The sequence below is a fragment of the Acipenser ruthenus genome, chromosome 29 (genome assembly GCF_902713425.1).
Source record: "Acipenser ruthenus chromosome 29, fAciRut3.2 maternal haplotype, whole genome shotgun sequence".
Classification (NCBI taxonomy): domain Eukaryota; kingdom Metazoa; phylum Chordata; class Actinopteri; order Acipenseriformes; family Acipenseridae; genus Acipenser; species Acipenser ruthenus.
The window spans coordinates 22,008,092-22,017,719 of record NC_081217.1 but is presented as its reverse complement, the minus strand read 5'-3'; the positions used below and the strand labels follow the sequence as shown (position 1 = coordinate 22,017,719).

At 45.8% G+C, this 9,628-nt stretch overlaps 1 protein-coding gene across 2 annotated transcripts; it reads left to right on the top strand.

Moving 5' to 3' along the window:
• Nucleotides 1–509: 509 nt before the first annotated feature.
• On the top strand, nt 510–8,955 carry LOC131702020 (kelch-like protein 12). 2 transcript variants are annotated; one of them, XM_059003421.1, is made up of 12 exons: nt 510–842; nt 1,443–1,681; nt 2,448–2,601; nt 2,928–3,145; nt 4,040–4,189; nt 4,648–4,762; nt 5,052–5,158; nt 5,608–5,803; nt 5,909–6,067; nt 6,466–6,564; nt 7,528–7,714; nt 8,118–8,955. In XM_059003421.1, exons 2-12 carry the CDS (start codon nt 1,499–1,501, stop codon nt 8,242–8,244), a joined length of 1,695 nt encoding a protein of 564 aa, XP_058859404.1. In that variant the 5' UTR covers nt 510–842; nt 1,443–1,498; the 3' UTR covers nt 8,245–8,955. The 2 variants fall into 2 exon arrangements, with proteins under 2 accessions (XP_058859404.1, XP_058859405.1); XM_059003422.1 differs by having other exon boundaries at nt 1,427–1,681.
• Nucleotides 8,956–9,628: the final 673 nt, after the last annotated feature.

Sequence of the window (9,628 nt, the reverse complement as noted above, 5' to 3'; positions counted from 1 at the left end):
GGTATGATCCAGTGAAAACGTGCCGCTGTGTTGGGACCACTCTACCATCCTCATTGGCGCTGCAGTTGAATCCTGCTTCCAGGAGACCTCGTTTGAGGTTGCTGTCTCAAACCCCCAAGTCTCCCTGCCTGGTGTGCCACGCAGGGCCCTGAAACCCAGTCTCCTGAAACCATATTGAAAGCCACAAATTGGCTGCGTGTTCCCCCAGCTTCAGAACAGAAGCCCAGCACTGCCATTGTCTGCTCTCCATTGAATTATTTATGCATCTTCAGATCGTGTTACCTTCAATACAAACAGTGATGCCGAGGCAACAAGCAGAAACCTTGCTATGAACAGCAATCAAAACAACAATAAAAACCGTCAATATGAGTAGAGAAAATTAAAAAAAAAGACGAATAAAGAACACATGTAAGTACGGTGCGACGCGGTGCATTAGTGCTCTGTGTAATTCAAGCGCACAGTATTTAATTTGCATGCATCCCCATACAGAACAACGCAGCAGCGCGCCGGCCCCCCCTAGCGGCCAGTTCTCAATGAGACGCGCGTGTGTCACGTGCTCTGTGTGCGCATCACGTGACCCGGGTTGTGTTTGTGGGACTCTCCTGCCCGGTCGAGGGGTACCCGATACCCCGGCTCCGTCGCCATCATATCGGGTTTTTGTTTTAAAACTGATATTTAATTCCCTCGGCGACTTCATATTACCCGGAGTCCCGAATTGCGGAGGGCCGCAGTGGAGAGCCTGGGAGTGGCAGCCGACGACTCGTCGGGCTATGGAGCGCTTCTGCCGGCGGGTGTAGTTGTCCAAGTCGCCGGAGCCTTTCGTCTGCAGCAGCAGACCGCTGGTAAATTAATAGTTTTTTTTTAAATGTAAAGCAGTGTATTTGTGATATTGAATTTGTTTAACCCAATTAAATATCTAAAAAAATAAAAAAGTCGTGAAGACAGCGTCTGAAATTAGGTGGTTCTGACACTGCGTGCTATTTATGGTCCCGCAGATTTAATAAAGCTTAAATAAAAAAAAGCTGTTTTTTTATTTTATTTAAAACGGTTAATGTATAGCCTGGCAGAGAATGTAGACATTATAATTTCTGGAGAGTTGTACTACTGCCTGTCACTCAGTTTCAAGAAATATGACAACGCACCGTATCAGAAATACATTCTACACCTATTTCAATTGACTCCTGTCAGCCTGAGCAATCTGTGTCATTTTAATCATAAGGGTGTTTGTTAGGTGTGGTTACCCCGGCTGCAGTGGAACAGGTAGCGGGATGTTTTAGACTACAGTACCATTACTGTACCCACGCATGTCACATTGTGGAGTTTGCATATATCTGTATGGGTCTAATTAAGATGTGTGTGGTTTAAATGAACAGTAAGACTGGAAGCACACAGGCTGCTGTGTGCTAATCACTTTACTCATTTTCAGCATGTTCTCTCTGCAGCTCTTCCTCACTCCTGTTTCGGGGGGTCACCGTGCCTTCCCTCCCCTTTCCTCACAATGGCTCCTAAAGACATCATGACCAACTCGCATGCCAAATCCATCCTGAACGCCATGAACTCCTTGAGGAAGAGCGACACGCTGTGCGACGTCACTCTGAAAGTGGAGAGCACAGACTTCCCAGCGCACCGCATCGTCCTGGCTGCTTGCAGTGACTATTTCTGTGCCATGTTCACCAGTGAGGTAGTCAGCCAGCTAGCTCTTGTAAAGCCTGGTTATTATTATTAATTATTTCTTAGCAGACGCTCTTATCCAGGGCGACTTACAATTGTTACAAGATATCACGTTATTTTTTACATACAGTTAAATTATTTTTTACAAATTATTTTTACATAGTTACCCATTTATACAGTTGGGTGTTTACTGGAGCAATCTAGGTAAAGTATCTGTAAAGTAAAGTGAAGTGTCCCCCCACCTGGGATTGAACCCACGACCCTCCGGTCAAGAGTCCAGAGCCCTAACCACTACTCCACACTGCTGCCCTGGTTCAGGAGATGGGGTCTGCACATTATCATGACTGATATCTGAGCAGACTTGATGTGAAAAGTGGAGCAGTGCTTACTTTTTTTATACAAATCTGGAGGCCATCCTCAAATTAGAATGAAATATCAGTGTCTCCTGTCTCTTCCCAATGTGTTGCCCTATTTTGTGATTCTCTGTTCCATTTAAACTTAAAGACATAATAAGCTTTTTACAAGTGTACCACAGTAAATCCTATCAAAGAGTAAAAAGCATGGTACAGAATAGGGAGGTATGTTGAAGCATATTAATAAATGCAGAGTATAACCATGGGAAAACTCCAAAGAAAACACTGTGCAGAAATACAGGGGTAACGTTTTATAAGGGAAACCGAGTCTTTTAAAATCTCTGGACACATTTACCAGCGTTCTCACTGAAAACAGTTTCGGTGTGCCTTTAACAGAATAGTACTGACTGTTCCCATGTACAGCTTTCAGAAAAGGGGAAACCTTTCGTTGATATCCAAGGCCTTACTGCTGCCACCATGGAAATCCTGCTGGATTTTGTGTATACAGAGACAGTCCACGTCACAGTGGAGAACGTGCAAGAGTTGCTGCCTGCAGCCTGTTTGTTACAGCTGAAAGGTAAACCTTAACGTGGGGGTGTGTTTCTCTTGAGTATCAGGAATCTAGGGAGGGGGGGGGAGTAATTACGTCTCACCTATTGGAACATACGTAGTGTTTTAAGATTACAAGCAATACAAAATTGTTCACCTTTTTGAACCCTTGTGCCTAAGAAACACATTTCAGAGTGTTCCATCCTAATATTAGCAGCCTCATGTTGGGCGTCAAGTTTTCTGTTCTAATAAGGAACCCAGTTATTTGTTTTGGTTTGTCTTGCTCATAATGGCTGAAAATAAAGTGAAGATCTGAATCACTAACCTGCATGCAATGTTGATTGTCTGTTGTAGGCGTGAAGCAGGCGTGCTGTGAATTCTTAGAGAGCCAGCTAGACCCCTCGAACTGCCTTGGGATCCGCGACTTTGCAGAAACGCACAACTGCGTGGATCTCATGCAAGCCGCTGAGGTGTTCAGCCAGAAGAACTTCCCGGATGTCGTGCAGCACGAGGAGTTCATGCTGCTGAGCCAGGGAGAAGTGGAAAAGCTCCTAAAATGTGATGAGATTCAGGTACAGAGCACCCCACGGGCTTTTCAGCGTTTCAGACAGCGTGATCATTGAGCTTGGGCTTCTTTTCTGTACCGGAACAAGAACATCATGAAATAGGTGGGAACTCTTCTGCTAGTTTACCTGTAGGATCTCCTCAGAAGTGCTTGATCTGCTACACTGCATGTGAAAACCTGCATTATTCAGCATAGCTTAACAGCACAATAAAACAATACCTACTGACAACTCCCAAAGCATGTGATACGTGCATTATATATACTGAAACAGATGTCTTTGTCTTGGCATTTTAGATATTAATTTGAGTGCAAAACATTCATATGTCAGCGAGTTAGACTTTTACAGTTCCTTATTAAATGGCACTTTGAAGATAAGCGATCACTAGATGAATCCATCGTTCACATTAGGTGATTGACCATGAAGATTAACAGCACTGCTGCCTGGGCAGAGCCCCCAGCTCTGTGTGAAGCACAGATTAACAGCACTGCTGCCTGGGCAGAGCCCCCAGCTCTGTGTGAAGCACAGATTAACAGCACTGCTGCCTGGGCAGAGCCCCCAGCTCCGTGTGAAGCACAGATTAACAGCACTGCTGCCTGGTCAGAGCCCCCAGCTCTGTGTGAAGCACAGATTAACAGCACTGCTGCCTGGGCAGAGCCCCCAGCTCTGTGTGAAGCATAGATTAACATCACTGCTGCCTGGGCAGAGCCCCCAGCTCTGTGTGAAGCACAGATTAACAGCACTGCTGCCTGGGCAGAGCCCCCAGCTCCGTGTGAAGCACAGATTAACAGCACTGCTGCCTGGTCAGAGCCCCCAGCTCTGTGTGAAGCACAGATTAACAGCACTGCTGCCTGGGCAGAGCCCCCAGCTCCGTGTGAAGCCCCTCTCCTTGTGCTTGTGCAGGTGGACTCTGAGGAGCCTGTGTTTGAAGCGGTGGTGAACTGGGTGAAGCACTCTGAGAAGGAGAGGGAGCCGTTCCTGTCGGACATGCTGCAGTACGTCCGCATGCCGCTCCTCACCCCCAGATACATCACTGACGTCATTGACTCCGAGGTACGCAGGCTGACCCTCGCGCTCCAGGCAGGTCGCGCTTTTCATTTTCTTGTGGTTTTTAGAAATAACCAAAACTTGAAGGCGAATGAGTTTTTAACACGCTGCTTGGGATTTTCAGGCGAGTCTAAATCAAAGACTTCACCTTTATTACAACCTGGTTGATTCTGGTGATCCCCTCTGACTGCTTTTAAACTGACGAGCTCCCAGTTCAGGCTTGCTGAATTCCCTCGTGCGTGGGGTCAAACAGCCGACAGCCCGTCGTGTGCCTACCCATTCAACGGGTGCAGTACCATTCTAGAAGCAGGAACCCAAAACATCACAAATGTTGTGCAGCGCTGGTGGTGTAACAAACGCTGCAGATCCACGATGGGTGTGTCGTTGTAGGTCCTCCGTGTCGTGTTAAAGTCTTCTCAGTCTTGTTAAAGGGGCCTCAGCATGCACCCAATCTGCTGTTTCAGCCATTGATTCGATGCAGCCTGCAGTGCAGAGACCTCGTGGATGAAGCCAAGAAGTTCCACCTGAGGCCTGAGCTGAGGAGTCAGATGCAGGGGCCGAGGACCAGGGCTCGGCTGGGTGAGTGGGGCTTCATCCAGAGACCGCGTCCACGCAACGGGGCTTTCTTTAGCTTGATAGGTAACGGGGACGGCAATGAGACTCCCGTTGCATAGCAGTTTGATCCATTCCCGGTTTTACTATTAGACATACACACCTCCGCTTGTTACCTGTGTGGCTAAGCAAGCTTGTAGTAAAACCTGGAGCGGGTGAAACTGCCATGCAGTAAGAGTCTTATTTCCATCCCTGGGTAATTTGTGTTACGATTGGCCCAAAACAAAACAGTTTTTTCTGTTGTTGTTTTCCCCAGGAGCTAATGAAGTCCTGTTGGTAATCGGAGGCTTTGGCAGTCAGCAGTCCCCTATTGACATTGTGGAGAAATACGACCCCAAAACGCAGGCGTGGAGTTTTCTGGCTGTGAGTACGATTCTGTTTCACACCTTGGGTTTCTGAATGGCTCCGGTGCTATTCCAGTCAATATAGGGATTGTAATAATAAATAATAAGAAGTCAAGGGTTCAATCCATGTAAACAAGGGCGAGTGGGTCCGTCTTGCGTCGGTATCTCCTTCTAATAGAACAACAAAGGATTTTTGAGTGATACCTTTTTTAATAGGATCAGATGCAAATACTCTAGCTATCGGGAGAGAAGTGCAAACTGGAGTTCCTCTTGTGGGTCGGTTTGGTGATTATAGTTCAGCAACAATAATAATAGTAGTAGTCAAGGCTCCCGCTGCACAGCCGTTTCAGCTTTCACTGTGTTTTATTGGAAGCTAGCGAGATGCTTATCTCCGTTCCAGCATGCTCTGTGTGCTCGCGTCGCAGTGTTTCGTGGAGTCGAACGCATGTCGTTTTTGTTTTTCTTCAGAGCGTCACGAGGAAGAGGAGGTACGTGGCCACGGTGTCCCTGAATGACCGGGTGTACGTTATCGGGGGGTATGACGGGCGCTCTCGTCTCAGCTCGGTGGAGTGCCTCGATTACACCGCGGACGAGGACGGCGTGTGGTATTCGGTGGCTCCCATGAACGTACGTAGAGGCCTGGCTGGAGCCACCACGCTCGGAGGTACTGAACCAGCAACACCCACAGGGTGTAAGGGCCTGAGTGCTGTTGCAGGCTGTACCCAGTGTTGTGAATGTGACTTCAGGCTCTTTCTTCCTCTGTCCACAGATATGATCTACGTGGCAGGGGGGTTTGATGGAAGCCGACGGCACACCAGCATGGAGAGATACGACCCCAATATTGACCAGTGGAGCATGCTAGGGGATATGCAGACTGCCAGAGAAGGAGCCGGCCTTGTTGTAGCCAATGGACTTATCTACTGTCTCGGTCAGTCACCAGCAGGGTTTGGGCTCAGTTTTTTCAATTCCAGTTCCTTCTGAAAATCAGTGCTCAATTCCAGTTCCTTTCGAAGGGTATTTTTAGTGACTTAATTGCTGTGATTGTTCAATTTCATTTTCATTTGAAGCCAGTTTGGGTCAAACCCAAATTCTCTAGAATGTCTTTCTGGTGCCAGAGTGGGATACCCGCACACTAAAGTGAAGTGTCCCTCCTGGCTTCACGTTTCAAACACCATTACGTGCAGTGCCACTTGTGTGACTGTGATGATCAAAATGTGCGTTGAGTGTGCCAAAGTCAATCGAGATGGCGCACATTTGATCTAAAGTCATGTAGTTGAGGGTGGATGTGATGCGAATTCTTAATGAACTCCTGTCTCTCTCTTCTAGGCGGGTATGATGGGCTGAATATTTTAAGTTCGGTAGAGAGGTACGACCCCCACACAGGACACTGGGCGAGCGTCACACCGATGGCTACCAAGCGGTCAGGTGAGTCTGCTTCAGGGTCAGAGAGCATTTCTCTTCACGCTCTGTCCAGCCGAGCAGAATCATCACATGCGTTGGAGCAGTGTCTGCTAAATAGGACAGCGGGTGTGACGCCTCAGGCTAGATTTTATATGTGCAAATGTGTGGTTTGTGCATTAAATGAATGATAAATACATGACATAAGGGCTCTTAAAATATTTTAAACAGGTGGATCTCTGAATACAGCTGCCTCTTAGATCCAGGTTACTGGCCCTCTACAATGGTGCATTCAAGTCAGTGTTTGTTTTGTTCTTCTAAGTATGCAGAGTATAAAGCTGCTGTTTACATTGATCACATATCCCAGAGTAGTAAAAGGGATAAACCAGTTAGACAGAGACAATTGTACATCCTGAGTTTGTTATTATGCAATACATGCAATACATGCATGCAAAGTGTAGGTAGCATGTTTTTTTGTTAAGATTTGTATGTTTTGGAAAGCCTAGACAAAAGGCTTTTTGTAAATTGTCCTATTGAGCAAACATGATTTATCATCGAGATTAGGGGTGAAAGTCTTTGCAATGGGGGGGAAAGTGGTTGTGTAGAGTTACAGTAATCTGTGTCCTCTCAGTAAGATTGGAAAGTCTCTCTTTTTTGTTTCATTGGATCCCACGTGCTGGTTTCATGTTGTAACTTTGGCCCCAGTGAAGCAGTTCAGTGACCTTGTAGTTTAGAGAGTGCTGCTCACATTGGGTCAGCTGCAGTCCACTCGTCACGGCTGGAGAATCCACACCAGGCTTTCACATGCAATCATGCAGCGTTAACATCTTTACAGGAAAAGTAATGCTGTTGATTCTCGCCAAAAATCGTTTCTGATTTTATTTAAACCAGGACTGTGGAATTGAGTAATAAACTGAAGATGAAGATGAAGTCTTACAGAAAAAAAGTCATTTATATCCAGGGGCATTTATATCAATGTAATGTTTGCAGGGGCTGGAGTGGCTTTGCTGAATGATCACATCTACGTTGTCGGTGGGTTTGATGGAACAGCTCATCTGGCCTCGGTAGAATCCTATAACATCCGCGCTGACACGTGGACGACAGTCACCAGCATGACCACGCCGCGGTGCTACGTGGGTGCGACTGTGCTGCGTGGGAGGCTCTATGCAATCGCTGGGTAAAGAGAAGCAGTCTTCTACATGTTTTCAGATTGAACACATCTCCATTGACTTTCCCTGGCTGCTTCTGTAATCAGCTACCCTCAGCAGGTGCTCAGTGCACCAGCACTGAAATGAAAGCATTGCCAGACAAAGCCTAGTGTTGAGAATGCATTCATTCCTGCTGACGTGAAAGGGTTTTACGTGATGTTGTCTGCTGTGAACCCACAGCCTGTATGTCCTCCTGTATTTTCTGCAGAATTGCGATTGCTTTGACATTTCACCTTCCCTTTCCCTGGGCCATTTCTAAGCTGTGGAGGGAGATGAAAGGGATAATGCATTGCATTCTCCAGTGCTGTAAAATGGTTTAAGTTCATTAAACTGACTTCCAACACTGTCTTATTTTTGCATTTTCATTTACAGATATGATGGGAATTCCCTCCTCAGCAGCATCGAATGCTACGATCCTGTTATCGACAGCTGGGAAGTGGTGACGTCAATGGGAACTCAGCGCTGTGACGCTGGAGTTTGTGTGCTTCGGGAGAAATGAGCTCCAGTCCGCACCAGACAGAGAAAGGGGGGGGGGACACTGTCCTAACTGGCATTCTGAGGGAGAGGAACCATTTCATAAAAAGAGAGAGAGACGTATCTGTTGCTATGCTTTATTTTAGGGGGGTAGGATGCAATCCAGAGACTTTTTTTTTTTTTTTAATATTAAATGATTCTGTGACGCATTGTGACATCATGCATTTAAATATTAAATGATTCTGTGACATTGTGACATCATCCATCCATGCACGAATGTTTTTCTGTGTGTGAACCACACGGTGCTGGGCACAATAATGGAGGTGGTTTATGTGCAATATTTTACTGGTGAACCAGCACCTGGACATCCTTGAACTGGACTTTCACAAAGCCTTGACATTGTCTGCTACTTGGAATCAGTTGTGAGAGACGTGCTTTACATTGGCATTATATTAGAGTTACATTGTCACTAACAGCCGTCCAATTGCAGTGTCCTTCATTTCAATGAAGATTCAGTAGATTCAGTGTGTTCTTCAGTGAGGGGGGGAATTCAGAAAAGCTAGCTGTCAGCATTATGTGTGTTTTTTTTTTTTGTTTTTTTTAATGAATATCGTGGTTTATGTCTGTAAATCAGATTTTGATCTGTCTGTGAATACTAGTGATGTTTCTAAGTTGATCTAATGTGAAATTGTTCAAAAAAAAAAGATATAAAAATAAAACGTGAATATCAATTTTAGATACTTTGGGGGAGTTGTTTCTGGTTCGTTTTTGTACAGAACGTGTTTAGAGTGTAATTGCCCACACCTTGCATTGTGGAGACACACTCCTCTAATGTGTTAAAGGGGTGAGGCGTTTCTTTTATTTCAGCAGCATCATCACTGGCCTCCTTGTCGATGTGCTGAAGGTGTTTGTGTTCTTTTGCTTGATTTGTTTTTATTGTTAATATAGTTTAAGCTGCAGGGAAACAAGCTTACTCTACAAGCTGGGTGCTACCACTTTCAGCAGGAGGAGGTCATAAATGTTACCCGCAAGCTGTAATGTTGCTTCTGTTTCGGTAGACCTGTAATGCAAAGATGAATACCACAGCGCCATCTGCTGCTTAAACAGAAAATATGCTCTTACAATTACAATAGCAAGCATCCTTCCTCACTGGTGTGTGTGTGTGTAGATAGATAGATAGATAGATAGATAGATAGATAGATAAATAGAGCACATTAACAATTGTAAGTCGCGCTGGATAAGGGCGTCTGCTAAGAAATAAATAATAATAATAATATTAATTTCTGTCACGAGGGGGCGCCACTGTGTTACTGCCGCGTGTTTCCATACTATAGGACTGCGGGTATACATAGTTCTGTCGCTCGCAAGGCATCGCAGCGATGCAGTATGAAGCTGACAGCTGAGCAGAG